This window comes from Melanerpes formicivorus, unplaced genomic scaffold (genome assembly GCF_026170545.1).
Source record: "Melanerpes formicivorus ecotype bairdi unplaced genomic scaffold, bMelFor1.0.p_v2 SCAF_43, whole genome shotgun sequence".
In the NCBI taxonomy this organism is placed as follows: domain Eukaryota; kingdom Metazoa; phylum Chordata; class Aves; order Piciformes; family Picidae; genus Melanerpes; species Melanerpes formicivorus.
The window spans coordinates 4,605,549-4,626,822 of record NW_027142395.1 but is presented as its reverse complement, the minus strand read 5'-3'; the positions used below and the strand labels follow the sequence as shown (position 1 = coordinate 4,626,822).

The following is a 21,274-nucleotide window of genomic DNA, read 5'->3' as shown; positions in this document are numbered from 1 at the left end:
TGCATCAAGAGAAGCATAGCCCGCAGGGCCAGGGAGGTGATTCTCCCCCTCTACCCCACTCTGGTGAGACCCCACCTGGAGTACTGTGTCCAGTTCTGGAGCCTTTATTACAGGAAGGATATGGAGGTGCTGGATGGTGTCCAGAGAAGGGCCATGAGGATGAGCAGGGAGCTGGAGCTGCTCTCCTATGAGGACAGACTGAGATCGTTGGGGTTGTTCAGTCTGGAGAAGAGAAGGCTCCAAGGAGACCCTAGTGTGGCCTTCCAGTATCTGAAGGGGGCTACAAGAAGGCTGGGGAAGGACTTTTTAGGGTGTAAGGGAGCAATAGGACCAGGGGGGAATGGAGCAAAACTATGCTTACACTGCACATCACTTTCAGCTTGGACTTGCAAGTTCACAAACTATGGAGACAAATAACATTCTAAAAATGTCTCAAACCTTATTATTTTTCTTCTGCCTTCCCACCATATATTTTGTAAAAGACCATCACTAAACTGAAATTTTATTTGTTCTTAAAAGCTATCCAATTGAAATGCCATGCAAATGTTTAGTCAGCAGTAGTTTAATACCTCTGTATCACTAAGAACTGCTTTTACAGTGTTGTTTGTGTTCAGCATTGTGGTGGGTTGAAAATTACCCCCCAACATTAAATTTGCCAGACCAGCTCAGCTGGAAGCAAATGAAAGCTGTATTTACAAGCAAAAATACCCTCTGGAGTGAAATGCAATGAAGACGTACAAAATATACAGCAGCTACAATATTTACAGGTATTTACAATTAATAAATAGCACAAGAACTCCCCTGGCCAAGGACCAGGGGAAACTACTAGCTTCTCCCTCCTTGCCTCCCCTTTACCCCCTGGATGAAGGGGACAAGAGAAAGGAGCAGAGAGATGTTGGACTTAACCAAAACAATGCAGCCAGAACAGAACAGAAGTGAGTTAGTATCTCTCCCAGAGTAAAGAAGTGAGAAGAGAAGAGAAGAGAAGAGAAATTGTTTTGGGACAACAAGTTTTAGTCCCTTATCTCTTCCAATGGGATTGTTTAGAATTATCTTTATTTTCCTTTTTATATTCAATGGTGATTTATTTACATTTTACTACTTTCTGTTCAAGATCTGTGAAAAATTTTAAAGGCATAGCCTAAAACTACCACAAGCATGTGTCAATCAAACTTTCTGCTTAGTGAATTTTGACCACTAGAATTTGTATTTGAGTATGCACACAAGTTCACAGACATATGTGAGCAATTCTGATATTGCAAGTTCTAATTAAGATACATGGGTATATATTTTGCATATATAGATGTATAATATATAATATATATATATATATTTTTATCTGTACATGTAAAGTTCCAAATTACATGAACACTTTGCTGGGTTTCCTAAATGACCTTTGGCTAAAAGAAGAGAAAATTTTTGTGTAGGTCAGAAAACAGTCTCTAGGAACCTGTGCGTGCATCTGTTTAGAGTATACTGCAGCTGGTAAATGCTAGTATAAACTGTGATCTTTCCTGTTGCAGCACTGGTTGAAATTGGACACTGCTTGTCCTCTTGAGAAAACATTAGCCTCTACCATAAACCAGCACATATTTATTTTTTTAAGTGATTTGTGGTGAATAGATTTTTTTTTTTTTTTGTTCCTTAAAATGTGGTGGAGCTAATTTCAGCAGTAGGTAGATGCTTTATCTCTGTTGAGAGTATTATTCCTGGAGAAACAGAGTTGTGCTTCCTGTTCTATAAATAAAACCATCTTTAAGCCTCAGAGAGATAGGTTGGGTTTCTGAATTCATGAAGCTTAATTTTCTTACATAAAAAAAGTCTGAACAGAACTTTGGATTTTTAGGGTACCTAGCCTGCAGTGTGTACTCTGTCCTCTCTGGTGCGTATAATTGCCTATATGACTTCCCATGCATAGGCCTCTGTGCTTTCCTTCTGCTCAGTTTGCAGTGTGCTTTTGTTTCTATCCTCCGTCTGCCTAGCTTATTCTTCTTTATGCCTGACTGTAGTGCCACTATGCAGTTTGCCTGTTAGAGTCCATGCTCTTTGTCCAGTGTGTAGGTACCTGCTTTCTCCTTTTCAACAACTATTGCCCTTTTTTCTTATGTATCAGCATTTTTCACTAGTTCTCCAAACTATGCGTAGCTGTGGAAAAAAAATCAGGCATCTTAATCATCTTAACATGTGGTATGTGGCTTACGGGGTGAGGAAACTTGGTCATGCCTACTGGAAGTTATTCAGAGTGAATCAATGTAAAATACATAAATAAATAGGTTATTAAAAATGAATGTTGATTTTGCAATGTTATATTTCATTTGTTTAAATATGAAGTATTCAGGATCCGGGTAAAAGTCTATGTAGTTTTCTACCCTACTACACTAATAACCAGTGAAAATGTTCAGTGTTACAGCTTCATGAGCTTCATGAGCCTTTGCTCATGTGGAAAGATTGCTACAGAGAGCAGAAAAGTGTAGCCAGTTAAGGATGGCATGCCAAAGGAATTTATCTGCATGCACTGCCATCACACAGAATCGTGACATTGTCTGCAGAGCAGCACAGATTACCACTTACATCTGAAGTAGAGAGTAGGATTGTTACTGCGTAGGGTAGCTCAAATGTTCACATATGGTTGACGTTCTGAAGACAATCTTAGTAGATATTGCAAGTCATACAGTTGTGATTTGAAATTTGACTGGGAACTCAAGATGAACACTGTTTGAATTAAAAAAAAAAAAAATTAAGACCATATTGAGCACAAGTTTTACATCTGAACCAAGAGGCTGTGGCTTTTACATGGATCAAAAAGGAGACCACTACTTAGTGCACAGGCAGCACTGCTCAGAAGGTACCTTGCTGAGTCAAAAACTGTGTGCATGGTCAAAGTCCATGGACTTAGAGCTGCAAGCCATTGCGGAAGTATGACTGGCTGTAGACCAGCGCTATCTATCATGTCATTTCTCTTTGGCTAATGCAATTGTTTTAAAGTAAGTCTGCAGCTGTGCCATTATCTGCGCTCTATTTCTCACTGGGCCCTTTGCCTTCCTAGATTGAGTTTTCAGATTAAGTACTTAGATCCAAGGACAGGTTGTAGGCATTGTACTGTACAGACTAGGTTATGCAAAAGAGTGTCAGTTGATACCAAAACAAATGTAAAAACACTAGTTATCTGCTAAGAGAATATGAAAACTAATAAGTGAAGCAACTGTCTCTGTAATGAACTGAATCAGTCTTTTCTGATTTCTTTGGGCTTTTTCTGGTCTTGTACTTCTTACATATACGAGTATCTGTGCACATAGTGTGGAGTGGAAAAAAGTCTTAAAATGCTTTCTGTGCTTCCTGTATACTCTATGTTCAGCAGTAGTTTTCTTGCAATCAAAAGAGTTTCCTCAAGCTCATTATATATGAAAATTACCACTTTTATGGTATAGATTGTATTAACACACACTGGTTTGATATCAGAGAATTATGTGGGGAAGGGGGAAATCTGTGTTTTTACATTGCAAATAACACGTTTGAAGAAAAGAAAGTAGAGCTCTGTAGCAAAGGCACAAAAGCCAAGGAATATAGTATTAAAAATTTACATTGATGACATAAGGGCTAAATATAAACCAGACATTCTCTCCTCAAGCAACTAATGCTATAATTTAGCAATGATTTTATGTTTTTAATGACTTTTCATAAAGAGCATATGAGCTGTCAAGCTTCTCAGAACTTATGGAAATGGCTTTCCAAACAAATCTGCTGCCTAAATATGAACTAAGAAAAAGTTCTGCTTGGAATTCAGACTGCATGGAGGATTCAGTCCAAAGCTTATCAGGGCTTTTAACAAGTTTTGCTGACTTTGATAGGCAGTGGACAGCACTGGGCTTTATAATTCCCTTTTGCCAAGCCTGTGTTCTTGAGAAAGATTCTGAGAACCTGAAGATCAAATTGTCTTCATGTTGTTGACACAAGGTATCTTACTGAAATCAAGCATCATCCAAAGGACTTTGTAACATGTTAGAACAAAATAAACTAGGTTTAAGACCTAATTGATAATTCATATCATTTAAATTAATGTACATAAGAAAATATTGAGACTGTTGGCAGTGGATTAGAATCATTGCTTATTACATACTTTTTAAATAAAATCCATTTTAAATGAGCTTTGTTACTGTTATCAAAGTACTTTATTCCTCTTTTTCTGTGTTTACTTGGAACTTTGTCAGGGATCACATCAAACTCACAAGTGAATCTGAGTCAGAACTGGTATCCTGAATATAGTCAGATTTGATTCAAGATGTCAAAACACAGTATTATGTATTTCTTACCTCAGATATTAAAATCAGTGGCATTAAATGCTGCATAAATGAGTTATAAAGGCTTCCTCATGCATTGCCTAGCACCAAGAGAAGGGCAACAAAGCTGGTGAGGGGTCTGGAGCACAAGCCATGTGCTGAAGGAGCTGGTGTTGCTTAGCCTGGAGAAAAGAAGGCTCAGGGGAGACCTTCTTGCTGTCTACAACTCCCTGAAGGGAGGTTGTAGCCGGGTGGGGGTTGGTCTCTTCTCCCAGGCAACCAGCACCAGAACAAGAGGACACAGTCTCCAGCTGTGCCAGGGGAGGTTTAAGCTGGAGGTGAGGAGAAAGGTCTTCCCAGAAAGAGAGATTGTCCATTGGAATGCGCTGCCCAGGGAGGTGGTGAAGTCACCATCACCAGAAGTATTTCAAAAGAGCCTGGATGAGGCACTTGGTGCCATGGTTTATTTGATTAGATGGTGTTGGGTGACAGGTTGGACTTGATGATCTCAAAGGTCTTTTCCAACGTGGTTAATTCTATCTTACCTTAAGAAAGTCATTAGATTAAAAATTTTAATGGAAAATTGGATTTCTTTATAAATAAGCTGATTTTTATCCACTGCTTCTATCCAAATGACTCAAAAGCAGCAATTCATATTATAGATGTATGACATACAAAATTATCAGTTTGTTTTAAAACAATCTTTTTGAGGGATAGAAATTCACCAGAATTTGAAACCACTGAGTTTCTTGTTCTGAGCTATTTTGTAGATTGAAAGGCCAATCCATTTAAAAAGGGGGAAAAAAAAAAAAAAGGAAAGAAAAAGTTAAAAGAATTGCTCCCAAGTGGTGACTTTGGTTGCCAAGCATTAGGCTGGAGCCAATTTTTATGGCTTAATTAGAAACCCCTGATGAAATAGGGGGTTTATAATGGAAACACTGATGTAATCTTTACTAAGTGGCACAAATGGTGATAGTATGATTGTTTTATGGCGTTTAAACATCTTAACTTAAAATCCATACAATTTCTGTAAAATAATTGGAAAACATCCTACTGGTGATTTAACATACTCTGCAGATGACCAAAATGGTTTTGTTCATGGTTTCCACACCATCAAAATTTGGCTTTCTTATGTCCAGCAGTCAAGCTTATGAACACTTATAAATATTATAAATCATAATTTCCTAAAGGTTAGATAAATAAATAAAACTTTGTAGACAGCATAATTTCTTACAAAGCAGAACTATGGTTTAAGTTTCTGAAAAGTCTATATGTGAAAGCCAGTATATAGTGGCAGAATCTTCTACATACGGTTAATGCAACATGTAGAGCATATCCAGTTTCTTGGTACAGGTTGTAAAAGTACTGCTAGCAAAACCAAGGAAATATTTAGGAAACCCCAAGAACTTGGAAAACAGATTATGCTTGTAAACCAAAAGATGCTGGAAAGAAAATGGCAATGCTTTTTCCTTGTTGTATCAGTCTGATAGGTTTTTCTATGACTGAATTTTAACATATACAGATTTTTGTTTAAATCTCATTAAAATGCTCTTTGCTAAAGATTGGCACTTCGAATGTGTATTTTCTGCTCAGATTGCAACATCTGGCAGACAGGTTGTATTTCAGTCTGACTTAAATATTTTACCAATATTTGTAAAAGAATTCAAGTTGAGAGGATCTTCCTTGGCTAATTATCCAGGTTTAGGACCTTTCCTGGTAGAGCATTGTACTGCACACTGCAGTTGGTTATGCCTGAAGAGAAGTTTTCAAGATATTTTGAGTGACTTGCAGTGAAGATTCACTGCTGTGTATTGATAATGCTGTTTGCTCCCTGCAGATGGACTTCAGATTGAGCAGAGCGCTCATTCACATTGTTATTCTTCACCGAAGTGAAGCATTTGGATTTGATGCTCATTTCAGCAAATAAGTTGTTGATAATAATATGTTATATTCCAGTGTAGATGATAATTGTTCAGGTATCTCTGATGTTTCTACTACTCTTTACATGGGTGGATGTGGCAGCTGATCTATAGTATTTCAGTTGCTATGCTGAGAAGCTGCATGTGTTAGCTTTGGAGGCAAGTCCTGACATCAGAAAATGATGAAGGAAAGCTGTTGGTTAGGGAAAGGCCCCCGGAACAGGTCAGTCTTGCTCTTCTGCCCTTTATGCAAATGGACACGTGTCCTTTGGCTGTGTATCCAGCTCTCTGCCAGACTGATTTGCTTCTGAGTTGGCAATGGTTAAAACGAATAGAAATCAGGGGTGGAATAGTTACTTGGTATGGTGTTTGAGTAATGAAAACACATTGCTGTGTTGTATTTAATAGGGCAATCAAGATGTTAACAGTTTACCAAGGATAGAAGTTTTTACTGTGATAGCATGCCTTTCCTTAAATTCACTACAATGTCACCAGAAACATTGTTGTGGTGGGTTGAAGTTTCCCCCCCCAACATTAACTTTGCCAGACCAACTCAGAAGCAAATGAAGCTGTATTTACAAGGAAAATTTGCACTCTACAATGGAATGCAATTAAGATGTAGAAAATACACAGGAGTTAAAATATTACACAGATATTTACAATTAATAAACAGCACAAGGATCCCCCTGGCCAAGGACCAGGGGAAGCTACTCGCTTCTCCTTCCCTGACTCCCATTACCCCCCTGTGCAAAGGGGACTAGAGAAAGGGGCAGAGAAGTTAGACTTAGCCAAAGCCAGCTGATAAGCAGGTTATCTCTCCAGAGCGAAGCAAAAGCAGCCGAGATCAGAAGAGATGAGAGAAAGGAAGAATTGTTATGGTACGGCTCCTCTTATTCCAAATATTTACCCAACAAATTTGTTTAGACTAATCTTTTGTTTTCCTTTTTATACCCAGTAGTGATTTATTTATATTTTTCTACTTTTCTGCTCGAAATCTGTAACTGAATTTAAAAAGCATAGCCTAAAACCACCACACATATTTTTGAAAGCTACCTGGTCAGTGAAATAGAAAAAGAGAAAAGGCTTTTACCAGCCAATGCCATTCAGTGAAGGCATTTTACAATGTTTACGTCATGTAAAATATACAGTTAATGAGAATGACTAGAAGGACTTGGAAATAACAAAGAATTATTGTCCAGTTACACTCTAAATGCTGCACCCATAGATCAGGTGGTATTTTTTACATTCACTGAATTTTTTCAAGCTTGCACAACTTCCTTCTGGTTGCATTTTATTTTAAAAAAAATTATGAAGAAAATAAAATTAACTTTTTTATGGAATGGTATACTTTAACCTGTAGTACTAATTCTTTAATTTTCTTAGTGGATAACTATTTCACTGTTTCCTATCAGGTTACTCTTCAGTTACATGATACATCAGCAGTCATGAAAGCAGCTCACAGCAGCATGTGTAATAGTATAGTAGCAAAGTGTCTATGTTGCAGTGTAACTGTCTCCATTTCTTCTCTCATTTAGAAACTTGTTTCTCAGATTTACATGTTCAAAATACCATAAACAGAGTGGCTTTCTGCATGCAATCAGACAATCTATAATATGAACAACTTAGGCATTTGAGGAAAAACTTATTTGTTAAATACCCTTGTCTAGCCAAACCTTGTAAGTAGTTTTAAATATATTTGAAGCTTTAACTTCCTGCATCCAGCACCTAATTGCAGAGAGTAATGTACAAATAGTGTTTGATACATACTCTGCACCAGTGGTCGAAAATTTAGGATCCATGTCACTAGTGAGACGAGCACAGTCAACATCTGCATCATGCAAATAATGCTCTTGCATTACTAAACATGACTAAAACATAAGCATCTACATAATTTGTTTGCTACTGTCATGAATGTAGATTGTGCCTAACAAAGTGCATGCTAATGCAAAGTTGTTTTGTTTTCAGTGTGATTATGTTGCATTACCATTAATTCATGTGTGCACTGTGACAAGATGTAATGGCATATCCTGTTGCTTTAATGTAATGAATCCAGTGCTCCCAGCTTTTAAATTGTGTTGCTGGAAATGATTACATAAAACAGAAATGACTGTGACTAAGACCCTTGCAAAGCTTTAAAACTCCTGCATATTACATGAAGCTTTTTTTGGGCTTTTAAAATAACTTCTTTAAAATTTACTGAAGTCTTCTCTTGGTTATATTTTTTACTCTTTTCTGACTGCTATTTGCATTCCATTGAGATTTTCATTATCTTTTAAGCATTTCAAGGACTATGCTATAATTTTGTGCAGATGTGTATGTTAAGTGAACATGATGTGCTTATTTGTTACATTTATGCTACTTTTCTTTCTTTATCTGGGTAAGATGGATGAAATTATGTATTAAATAAAAACATCAGTGATTTAGCCATGACCATTTGCTGCCAGGTCCTGTAAGACCAGAAGACTGCTTTTAAAACTAAGATGGTTGTAGAGTTTTCCTAGTATCCTCTAAATCTCCAAACCGTAAAACTCAGCGTCTCTAATCCAGCTAAATTTCACTCACTTCTGACTCTGCTAAGACTCTGGCAGGTTTATCTTCATTTATGTGCCTGGAACAGAAAGTTTGCCGTTCGCTCGCTCAAAATTTAAGGAGATAAGAGTAGTGTATGTCACAAGAATGACCTGACTTCAGAAAAAACACCTCATCTCTCCCACTTCCATTTCTGCTACCTGCTCCGTAGGTTTTATCTTTTTGTAGATAAACGCAGCACTTGAACTACTGTAATATGTTAATTAGTTTACAAATGTAGCTGGGAAAATGCTTGAAGAGTTTTCATTGTGCTGCTTGTTCCATGTTCTTACGTTGTGCAACTGGAACTGCCAATTACAAATTGTGTGAGATAGTTCAAAGACCGCACTGAAATAATTTAACATTGTGAAGATTAAAACTAAGGGAAACTGCCCACCTCCAGTAGCCACATTCCAGTCTTTTTACCAGCTATATCTGTTTTTTTCTGACCTTGAAGTTACTCTCAAAGGAAGCTGTTGGTTTGCTTTTTTTAATCAGGAAACCCTTAGCATTGTTCTTAGCAATGGCATTTAAAAATAGAAATTATCGATATAAGGCACCATGATGCAGTCTGAGATTTGTGCTTTATAGTAATATTTTTTTTTTATTATTCTAAGTGCTCCCAGGCTATGTTTATTTGAGTGAAAATGATCACATTAAATATATAACGAGATTTAGCAGTACTTTTAAAAACTGCATCTGTAATCACTATAAAATTGCTTTTATTTGGAAATCTTTTAATATACAGGTTGAACCCATACCTAACTTAAAAAGGTGAGAATTTCCAAAATAGAAATAGATTGTTTCTCTTAAATTTTATTTCTTTTTTTGTGTATGTGCATGCTGGACTTCATTACAGTGCGCTGTTCTGTCTACAGTTGTGGTGGGTTGAAGTTTCCCCCCAGCATTAACTTTGCCAGACCAACTTTGTTAGAAGCAAATGAAGCTGTATTTACAAGCAAAAACTACACTCTATGATGTAATGCAATGAAGAGGTACAAAATATACAGGAGTTACAATATTATGCAGATATTTACAATTAGCAAACAGCACAAAAATTCCCCTGGTCAGAGACCAGGGAAGCCATTCCACTGCCCCTACCCTCTACCCCCCTGTTCCAAGAAAGAAAGAGGAGTGGAGAGAAAAAGCAGTGGGTTAGACTTAGCCAAGGCCAGCCAAAGCATGCAGACTGTGTCTCCTGAGTGAAGCAAAACAGCCAAGATGAGAAGAGAAGAGAAAGAATTGTTATAGTACAGCCCATCTTATTCTAGATATTTATCCAATGAATTTGTTTAATCTTCAGTTTTCCTTTTTACACCCAATAGTGATTTATTTATATTTTTCTACTTTTCTGCTCAAAGCCTGTAACTAAATTTTAAAGGCATAGCCTAAAACCATCACAACAATATACTTTGTAATTCTGAAATACTCTTAACCAAATGCCTGAATTTTAGAATGTTAGTAGTTCTGCCAAGGTCAAACAATCTTGGCATGGGTTTCAGCTTCATCTTCAGGTGAGGCTAAAATTTAACATGGTTACTGCTCAGAATAAATAGTTGTTTAAACAACGGAAAATGATAATATAAGGCCCAAACCTGCCACCATTCCCTGTATCAGGTAAATGCTTCCATTTGGACTTCTGGGCAACAGGGGAGGCAGAGGAAAGAGCAAGGATCAAAATAATGTTCACGAATGGTAGTTGAGGGCTCAGGGACCTGGGCTGTATAGTGTTTCAGACTGTTTTTCTTTGCAGCAGCATACACATAAGCACCGTGTGCTCTGATTGCATTATCCACACAGTTCTGTACATAGCAGGAGGCAGGGGTTATACATTGGTGGGTATTTTTCATGTGATTGCACAGAACAGCAGCAAAGCCAACTTGTTATCAATTTTCAAAGTGAATGCCCTTCTATTTGATCAGAAAGATGATAAAATATTACTTGGAGGCACTCGAGCTGAATTTCCATTTGAAGAGAACTAAAGCCAAGTATGTGAATGTCAGCAAACTTGGTTGTAAGGGCAGGCAGTAAAGCATACATTATTTAGAAGGTTGAGTCATGAGGCTAGTTGGGTTTGTCGTTTTACATCTGGCACGTCAGTCAAAGCTGAAGCAGCTGCTGCCTGTCACTAGTGCTCTGGTGAGGCATTGTCCATCCATCAATGTTAGCAGCCAGCAGCCCTCAGGAGCTGTGAAGAGCGTTTTGCCTCGACCTATGTGCCGTTTCAGGATTATCATTGCCAATACGTTGGAGGCCAACAGAAGATGGTTTCATAAAAGGGCTGATACTTTTCACATATAGGCTCTTATTTGATGAAATATTTGAGGAGTAATAGTGTTTTGTTGTTAGTTTACAGAAGATAAACATTTGTATTTAATGACAGAAGATAAACATTTTAATTTAATGTTATTAATTTTACTATTTATAATATTTGTAAATAGTATAAATTATAAGTTATAAATTATAACTATTTTACATCTATTGTGATAATTTACTTTGTTTCCAAACCACCTTAAACCACTTTAACAAGTCATGCCAGAAGCTGAAATGCAGCCAGTCAAAACAAAATTCAGTGAGAACAATATCTTTCACTGAATATTTATTAGGTTTTTTCTTCGTTCACTGCCACATGAAAGATCTGTATGCATTAAGAAAATGTGAAAATTCTGTTAATCACTATTAAGTGCAAATATATGTGTTTGAGCTAACAGGACCTTTAAATCACCATGCTTACATTTGAATTCAGTGAAAAAGTGAAAGTCCTAACAGCCAATTTCAGTGGATATCCTCCTTTTGGTGCAATTAGTGGACATTTTGAAGTGCTCAAAGGTCAGTTTTGTACTTCACCGAATGCCAGACATTGCTTTTAATCACATTACTTCAATTTATATTTTCTGGAAAAGATTTAATTTCATGTTTCGGTGCATATACCTTTTTACCACTTGCCACCTGAAATAATGTTAGTTGGGTTCCTCAGGTTAAAAAAAATAAGGAAAACAATGAAACAAAAAAAGAACCCTCCCTACTGTGTCTCTTGCCAAAAGAAACATTAGCCTCAGGTTTTGATAAAAGCACAGCGTGTATTTTTGAGGGAGGAAAAGAGATTGAGTACCAGGGGCTTTTGCTTTCTTATGGAACTGGAATGTCACACCACTCCCAAGTGCAGGACATGAAACTGCTGGTCAGCACTTCTTTTGTGGCTTGTAGTTTACACCTGTTGTGAAGTAGGATAAGGACAGGAAGGAGAGATCTCTTAGGAATTTGGAAGGAACATTTATTCAGACTCTAGAGGACAGGTCAGTAATTCGACATGTCTTCTGTGGTGGTGAATATGCAAAAAACTATGTACCCCTTCCAACGGTAAGGGTCACGGTAAAGCAAGCTAGAAGAGATTCATTCATGATGGCATGCAGAGCAAGGCATCAGGACAGATAAATGACGTGTCTGCTGGGAGGAGGAGAAACTGATTTATTTAGTTCAGTGTGGCTCAGCTTTTATGTGCTGCATCCTCATTTTCATTGGTTTATATCCATTAAAGATTTGTTTTGCATTTAGTAAAATAAGGACATCTACTCAGTGATAATTTGAGGCACCACTACTGATCACAAGGAGTAGGGTCTGCTTGTCATTTTTTTTCCTCATCTGTTCTCTGTGCTTCTCAGCGTAGGCACTGAAACCAAAATCCTCAGCAAATGAGTTTGGGGATTTTTCTTCTGTTTAAAAAAAAGGCATCAGAGATCAAGACACATTTTTTAAAGTATTTCTTGTCAGCCTTTTTAGATGCCAGTCCCAATTTGTCTCAGTCTGCAGTAAGTGGATGTATATGACAATGTGGAAGGATAAGAGTATTTGTGTTGGGTAGCTGTTTTGACTTGGTAATTTCCTAGTTTCTGAAAAACTAATTGTTCTTAATCATGAGCTTCATAGGCAAGTATCTTATGTGAAGCTTCTCTTAAGTCTGGTTAAAGATTCTTCATATTAATTTAATATTTTAAATATTCATTAAATTGCCATTAATTTTCATTTGAATGAGAGTAGCAATAAAGATGACACTATTATGGAACTCACTGATTCCTAGAGAGCTTTCATGGGAAAAGTTTAGGAAAGATGTTGAGATGCTGGAAGGTGTCCAGAGAAGGGCAATGAGGCTGGGGAGGTGTCTGGAGCACAGCGCTGTGAGGAGAGGATGAGAGAGCTGGGGTTGCTTAGCCTGGAGAAGAGGAGGCTCAGGGGAGACCTTCTTGCTGTCTACAACTCACTGAAGGGAGGTTGTAGCCAGGATGGGGTTGGTCTCTTCTCCCAGGCACCCAGCCCCAGAACAAGATGACACAGTCTCAAGCTGTGCCAGGGGAGGTTTAGGCTGGATGTTAGACTGAAATTCTTCCCAGAGAGAGAGATTGGCCATTAGGATGTGCTGCCCAGGGAGGTGGTAGAGTCACCATTACTGGAGGTGTTTAAGAAGAGACTGGATGAGGTACTTGGTGCCATGGTTTAGTTGATTAGATCCTGTTGGGTGATAGGTTAGATTTGATGATCTCAAAGGTCTTTTCCAACCTGGTTAATTCTGTATTCTGACTTCTTTAAGTCATAATGAGATTTTGTTTTAGTGTGAGGGGAAATCACTGTTCTGAGAACTGAATTACATTTTAAAATTTTGCTTCTAGTTTTCTAATTTCTTTTGGGAGGCACTTGTGTACAGACAGACTCTCAGTTTCCTTCTGTGTCTCTGATTAGTGATGAGTTGAGAAGATATGCACTTGGGAAGCTGTTGATTGTTCATATTTTACATTCTAAGCTTTGTTCACACACCAATGCAAAAGTTATTAATCCCCCTAAATATAGCAAGGGTTTTGTTCCCACTAAAAGTTGTTACAGATCTCTTTCTGTATCTTTGTTTCAACTTCCCAGCTTTTTATCTCTCATTGGAGGAAACACAAATTGTGTAGGAAAAGCAGACATGCAGCAAAAAGTGAATGCAATAATTCAAAAGGAAGGACTAGAAGACACAGCCAAAAGACTGAATACAACAGTGCACACACTGCAGCTTATCATCGATGGTCTGACACAACCTGAAGGCTTTGACATCCGAACAGGTAAATGTTTGTTTTGAAGGTTGTCGTCTCAATTTGATTGTTTTTACATATCAGTTTTAAAAGAGCATGTTTTCTTCTTCTAATGTTCATGAATGTGTAGCTCCATTTCCTTACTTTGGCAAAATAGAGGCTATATCATAGTCAGATGTTTCTTTTCCAGCTCAGTAGGTAAATAAAGAGTATGAATCCTGTCTTAAGTCATGGCATTTTTGTGGTGAAGAGGTTATTAAATTTATTAATATGAAATATGAATTATGAAAATATAATTTTTATTAATTATAAAACTATTAATAACCGATGAATCACCAACTTATATACATGTTCTAGTGCACGTTCGTGAAATAGATTCCACATGTGGCTTAATGTTATGATTAGAACTTAATTGAAAAATCTATAGACCCTTTCTGTATTTACATAACGAAGTCTTAATGTTATGATTAGAACTTAATTGAACTATCTATAGACCCTTTCTGTATTTACATAATGAAGGGTGTAGTTCTGCCGCTTGGCCACTAGGTGGGACACGGGTGGCTTCTGGCTATACACAGCAATATTATAATCTTTCTATGCATCAGCGCTTACTCTGCTAGACGCGGATACTTTGAACTGAGTGCTAGTGGATGGAAAACACGTGGAAGACATTCGATTCCCTCCAGACAACAGGGATTGGTCCTGGTCAGGGTCAGCCCGTGGGATCGGCCCTCAAAGTCGGCTCGCACAGCAGGGCGGGACGACGGTGGCCGGTAGGTGGGCTCGGACGACGCAGCAGCAGGCAAAGCTGCGGGGTCGGCCCAACCACGGCAATTCTCGGGGCTGATGCAAACAGCCTCGGGGAGAGAATGTGGCTGCGTTAGGCAGCGCATGCTCATTTACTGAGGTTAAAGGAGCAGCAGGACTCTCGGAGTGGTCCTGGGTTTGGTGCAGTATAGGCACGAACAATGCCTTAGTCTTCCCTGAGATTCACAGGGCTCAGAGCGGCACACGTGGCGGCTCCTCTCCCGCTACGGCGGGGCTAAGCATACGTGGACTCGGTATCGATCAAGTCCCTTCTCCCCAGCAACTGGGCAGATCTTACCCTCGGGGGTCGGTCCAGTCCTCCGGTGGCACGGTGGGCTCTCCCGGTCAGTACGACTGGCTGTAGCAACGCTGGGCTCAGGTGCGGCGAAGGTCCTCCCTCTGTTACTCTCTCGAGCAAGCACAAAGTGAATGAGGGGGCAACTTGTTTACCAACTGGGGTGATACTTATAGATTCCTCGAGGCTGGGCTTGACCAATGGGCACTCTCATGAACAACTGGCTTCAGCCTATAGAAAGCGTGAAGCTAGAATTATGCCAATACTTGGTGTCAGCATGAGCGCTGCATGTGCTGGGTGCATGCTGGCCTGGCTAATGCCTTGGCTTTTGTCTTCCTCCTGGAGGAGGGGGAACTTGTCCACATGCTGGAACAAGATTCAGTATTGGGGCATAATGTGCCTTCACCACAATTTTCAGCTGTAAGAAAGGGAGTTGTATGGCTGTTAACAAATGAAATAGCTTCAATATGTTGATTCTCTACTGATTAAATCTGTGTCGACCCTCCATCACTGAGGGGAATACTGAGACCAAGCTGAAACAGTAGTAATAAAGGTCTGTGGAGCAGTAATACAGCAATGTGTGTAGTTCTGTTCTTCTGTTGCACAATTTCCTGGAGATAAGTGTAATTGGAGCACGTGGCTCATGACCTGCCTTGGTTAAAAATTTGCAGCACTGCTGAGCATTATGAGGTGGATGGGAAGAAAGATGAGGAAAGCAATGAAGTAGGCATCTGGAGATGCTGTTCAATGAAACTTGAAGCTGAATTCTCTTACTACAGAAAAAGAGATAGGCAGCAAAGATGCAGGCTTGTAAAAACAAATAATGAACAAGCTGAAAAAAAAACCTAACGTCATTTCTTTTGCCTTCCTTTGAGCTCATTAGTACTTTCCTTGCAGATTTTATGAACATTTCCTGTTTGTGATCAGGAAAATGTGTATTTGCTTTGTCTCCATTTATTCTGGTGGTTTCACATCAAAGTTGCAGTTGGATAGACTATTAACATATGAAGATTGAAAGAAACTCTTAAATGGAAATACTCATATTCTGCTGATACAGTACCTTCGGTATTACTGTAGACAGACTTTGACTGGAGTAGAGTAGACAGCCTAGTAACCTTGTACAGGTGTAATTAGTTGTCTTTGTTACCCTGCTAGTAGCTGTCAGTGAGGAAATGCATCACATGTAACCTGGCTCAGGCAGATTGAATGGTTTGTACTCTACCTGGACTCAGAAAACAATCTTCGTTTAAAATTCAGTTCCCTTTTTGTGTGACAGTAGGGAATGGCAGGAAAAGAGTAGCTTTCCTTAAATTTAACTGAAATTCTATGTTTCTTATGTTTCCTGAAGGATTTTGTTACAAAAGAAAATGGGAAGAAGTATTTGGGGAACAAAAAGAATAAAATGTTTTTGTCACCTTATTTTAAAAATCTTCTTCTAGCCAAATTCTTGCAAGTTATTCTTGCAAGAAATTGTCCTTTTAACATTAAAGTTTAACAGCTAATCAGGTAGCTGTCAGCAACATGGACATTGGCATTGGATCCACCTTTAGCAAGTTTGTTGACAACACCAAGCTGTGTGGTGCAGTCAACATGCTGGAGGGAAGTGGGTGCTATCCAGCGGGACTTCGCATGGTTTGAGAGGTGGCCAGTGCCAAATTCCTGAAGACAACAACAGACAAGTACAAGGTCCTGCACCTGGATCAGGGCAATCTCAAGCATAAATACAGGCTGGGCAGAGAATGGGTAGTAGTCCTGAGGTGGAAAACATGGAAATGCTGTTTGACGAGAAGCTCAGCATGACCTGTCAATGTGTGCTTGCAGCCCAGAAAGGCAAACCAATCCTGAGCTACATCACAAGAAAAGTGGCTAGCTGGTCAAGAGAAGTGACTGTTTCCCTCTGCTCTGCTCTTATGAGACCCCACTTGGAATATCTGATCCAGCTCTGGAGTCCCTAACACAGGGACATGTTACTGTTAGGGCAGGTCTAGACAAGGGTCACCGAGCCTCTCCAGTGAAGACAAGCTGAGAGAATTGGTATTGTTCAGCCTGGAGAAGAGAAGGCTTCAGAGAGACGTTATAATCATCTTCCATTATTTGAAGGGGGCTCATAGGACAGCTGGAGGTGGACTTTTTACAAAGGCATATAGTGACAGGACAAGGGATAACATCTTCAAACTGTCTTCCCTATTAGGGTGGTGAGGCACTGGACCGGGTTGCCCAGAGAAGTTGTGGAGGCTCCAACCCTTGAAGTGTTCAAAGCTTGGTTGGATGGGGCCTTGAATGACCTAGTCTTGGAGGCATCCCTGCCCATGGCAGAGGGGTTAGAACTAGGTGATCTTCAAGATCTCTTCCAACCCAAACCATTCTGTGAACTGTAATGAATCTGATAGGATGGGGGGCAGAAATAGGTTTTCAACCATTTAAAACGTTCCCATCATTCTTTTGAATGTTCGTGTGCTCATTGCCATGAATGTTTGGGCGCGTTTTTCTTTGAAATGTCACTGCACAGTATAGGGTTACAAAAGGATTAACCATTTTGGACTGGAGCAATTAGCTACATTGTGTCAGTGGAAAACGTGCTGTCATTCAAAGTCTGTTGCTGCATTTGCCAGCTTATGTATTCAGTTGGAGTTTGCCAAGCTGTAGTGGGTTAACCATAGCTGGATACCAGATGCCCACTAACCCACTCCACTGCCCCCTATCCTCAGTGGGACAAGGGAAAGAAAATATATGAAAGGCTCATATTTCACAATAAGGACAAGGTTAGGGTTAGGGTCCAATAGGGATTCAACACCATCACCATGGGTGAAACCTGGGGATCAAGTCAGAGTAGAATAATAAGGAAGTAAACTCAAAATCTTAAAACCACCTTTCCCACTCTACTCCCTTTTTCCTGGGCTTAACTTTACTCCTAATTTTTCTCTACCTTCTCCCCCTCAGCCACAGAGGGTTATTGGGAGTGGAGGATGGGGGTTGCCATCAGTTCATCACATGTTGTTTCTGCCACTTGTTCCTCCTCAGCAGAGACCTTCTCACACTTTTCCCCTGCTTCAGTGTGGGGCCTCTCCCACAGAGGACAGTTCTTCACAAACTCAGAGTTGGCCAGCAATAAGTCTGTCTTAGAGCTGGCTGGCATCAGCTCTATTAGACATTAGGGAAACTTCTAGCAGCTTCTCACAGAAGCCAACCATGTAGTTCAGGCTATATTTTATTTCTCAAAGGTGAATATAGAGAGACAGGGATCTGCTGGAGAGACTCCAACAGAAAGCTACAAGGATGTTGAAGGGACTTGAACAACCTCTCCTATGAGGACAGACTGAAGGAGTTGGGGCTGTTCAGTCTGGAGAAGAGAAGGCTCCGAGGTGACCTAATTGTGGCCTTCTAGTATCTGAAGGGGGCCTACAGGAAGGCTGGGGAAGGACTTCTCAGGATCTCAGGTAATGATAGGACTAGGGGGAATGGAATGAAGCTGGAGGTGGGGAGATTCAGGCTAGATGTGAGGAGGAGGTTCTTCACCATGAGAGTGGTGAAGCCCTGGAATGGGTTGTCCAGGGAGGTGGTCGAGGCCCCGTCCCTGGAGGTGTTTAAGCCCAGGCTGGATGAGGCTCTGGCCAGCCTGCTCTAGTGTGGGGTGTCCCTGCCCATGGCAGGGGGGTTGGAACTAGATGATTCTAGTGGTCCCTTCCAACCCTGAATGATACTATGATACTGTGATCTCTTCTATGAAGAAAGACTGAAAGAACTGGAGCTGTTTAGTCTTGAGAAGCCTGAGAGGGGATCTTATCAATGTCTATAAATATCTGAGGTGTGGGTGTCAGTGTGAAGGTGGTGCCCAGTAATGCAACAAGGAACAATGGGTAGAAGCAGGAACACAAGAAGTTCCACCTCAACATGAGAAAATTCCTTAGTGTGAGGGTTACAGAGCCCTAGACCAATCTTTCCAGAGCGGCTATGGAGTCTCACTCTCTGGAGACGTTCAAAATCCACCTGGATGTGCTCCTGTGTGACTTGCCCTAGGTGATTGTGCTTTGGCAGGGCAGTTGGACTAGATGATGTCTAGAGGTCCCTTCCAACCCATTCTACGATAGGGAAATGGTTGTGATTGTGGTTTGGTGATGATCTCTGCAGAAAATCTCAGCCCTGTTGTATCTTGGAAAAGGTAAACGCACAGTAGGAAAAGATTGCAAGGAAAGTTTACAGTGAGGATGGTGAGACACTGCAACAGGCGCTTGTGGGTGCTCCTACCTTAGAGATGTTCAAGGCTAGGCTGGATGAGGCCCTAAGCAGCCTGGTCTTGTGGAAGGTGTCCCTACCCATGGCAGCAAAGTTGGAACTAGATGATCTTTAAGATCTCTCACAACCCAAACCAACAGCATGAAAGTTGTTGAGATAACTAAGAAGGGTTTCCTGCAGGAGCAGAAAGTGGTAAGCAAGTAGCAAGAGAGTGAAAGATCTATCCGTGCCCATGAATGTAAAATTGTGAACTTCAGTATGTTGGCATATTACCTGCTTGTACTCATGCATGTGTGATTTTCAGGTCGATGGTGTGGAGAAGCAGTTGATTGTTTGATGTCATGGTGCAGATTGACAGCAAGCCTAAAAACAGTGCATTGCTGACTTTTCTCTATAGTATGTGTTGAGACTGAGTATTCATCTTCCTGTATAGAAATTTGAATAGGAATAGAATTTTACATCTAATTTATGTAGATCTAGTAAGAGTCATCTCAGATCTTTCCTCCCTAGTACCAAGAAATTGTAAGGGATCATTCAGTCACTGGCTACTGTACTACACACTTCTGATTCTCTTGTGATAGTTTCATGGAGTATGAAACAGGGTATGCTTATGACTCTGTTAATTACAGTCTTTTAAAGTGATTAATAAAACAAATCAGTTGTTTATTGCAGGTGGATCTTCATGTAAAAACATAATGAAGCTGTATTTGTGACCTCAGAGCTACCTTGGGATGACTTCTTAATAGGAAACAATCAGAGGGAAATAACACTTAGAAAGCAATGCAAGCTTTTTTCTCCGGTGTCTTAGTTTTGTTTCTTGTTTCTCATAACAGATTTTGATAAACCTGACTTCAAGAGAAGCATAGTCTGCTTTGAAGACTTGAGTGTGGGCACTGTTCTGACTGGAAAAGTTGAAAATGCAACACCATTTGGAGTTTTTGTTGATATTGGTGTGGGAAAAGCAGGTTTGATTCCAGTGCGAAACATAACAGAAGCAAAACTTTCTAAAGTGAAGAAGAGAAGAAGCCTGGGATTAGGTCCTGGAGAAAGAGTGGAAGTTAAAGTGCTTAATATTGATATTGCTCGATTAAGGATAACGTTGGATCTTATTCGTGTTTTATGAGAGTCGTTTTTATGTTTGAGCCAGCATTTTAAAGGTGAAGTAAGGTCAGCAGCATTATGGAGACTCAGGCATTTAATGAGAGTCTTCAAAATGAACAAATTTTGAAATGTTCAACCTTGTTTCTTTTTGTGTTGTTTTAAATTTTATTTCTTTAAGGAAAAGAAGTCTAACACTTTTTCCCCGTTTCTTGAATCCTTTCTGTTAATAATTGTTGGAGCAGTTTATTGGATTACCTCCAAGTAACCTTGTTATTTTGTCTGCAGGGCAAAGGAAATTCCAGTGTATTGTCAGATAGGTCTTTTGTCTGTACTGTCTGTGCAAGATTTGCTGTCCCAATCTTTAGTGAGTACTGCACAGGCAGACACTGCTGCTGCTCCCTTCCAAAAGCTGTTGAGTTTGCCTGTTCCTCTAGTAGAGTCTTAGAAGAGGGTATGTAGTTGTAGGAAAAAAAGTAATCTTTATTTAATCAGTGACAACTGTGCTTCAAAAGTAGACCTCCCCCCCAGAAAAAAGCATCTGCTAATGATGATTGAGAAATAGTTGGCTTTAATTTATTTGATCAACATTGTTAGGAGGTCTGCTTACAGGTCTTATTAATGCTTGTTCAGCTGTTAACACGCTTGTATGTGCTTCGGGAGTTTGTGGAACTTTGCTCAAAGGGGTCAAAAGACATTTATGTAGTTCTGTCATTGTGCAAAATAAAAACATTCCTGGACATCTTTTCTCAGTGTACTGGTTCTAGAAGTGATTTAACAGTCCTTGTTCTCTCTTTCAGTAACATTTCATCTTAAGAATGCAGCTTGTGAGAATGCACATGGCTGACCTGAATGCTTTTACACTTTCCTGGGCTTTAATAACAGAATACAGCCTATGGCCTGATGTTGTTCCTGACTTAAAATGGTTAAAATCTGATTTGGACTCCTTTAATTGACATTAATACTTTTTTTTACTATCTTTTATACAATGTATTTTTCTGTCTGTTTTAAATG

The 21,274-nt window shown here is 39.6% G+C and overlaps 1 protein-coding gene across 6 annotated transcripts in view; it reads left to right on the top strand.

Moving 5' to 3' along the window:
* The window catches only part of SRBD1 (S1 RNA binding domain 1), a 157,397-nt gene extending 136,390 nt beyond the window's left edge, over window positions 1–21,007 (top strand). For all 6 annotated transcript variants that reach the window (XM_068158879.1, XM_068158877.1, XM_068158883.1 and 3 more), the window contains 2 exons: window positions 13,673–13,857; window positions 19,996–21,007. In XM_068158879.1, coding sequence (XP_068014980.1) covers window positions 13,673–13,857; window positions 19,996–20,285 — 475 coding nt within the window. In that variant the 3' untranslated portion in view covers window positions 20,286–21,007. The remainder of the gene's footprint in view (window positions 1–13,672; window positions 13,858–19,995) is intronic.
* The last annotated feature ends 267 nt before the right edge of the window (window positions 21,008–21,274 follow it).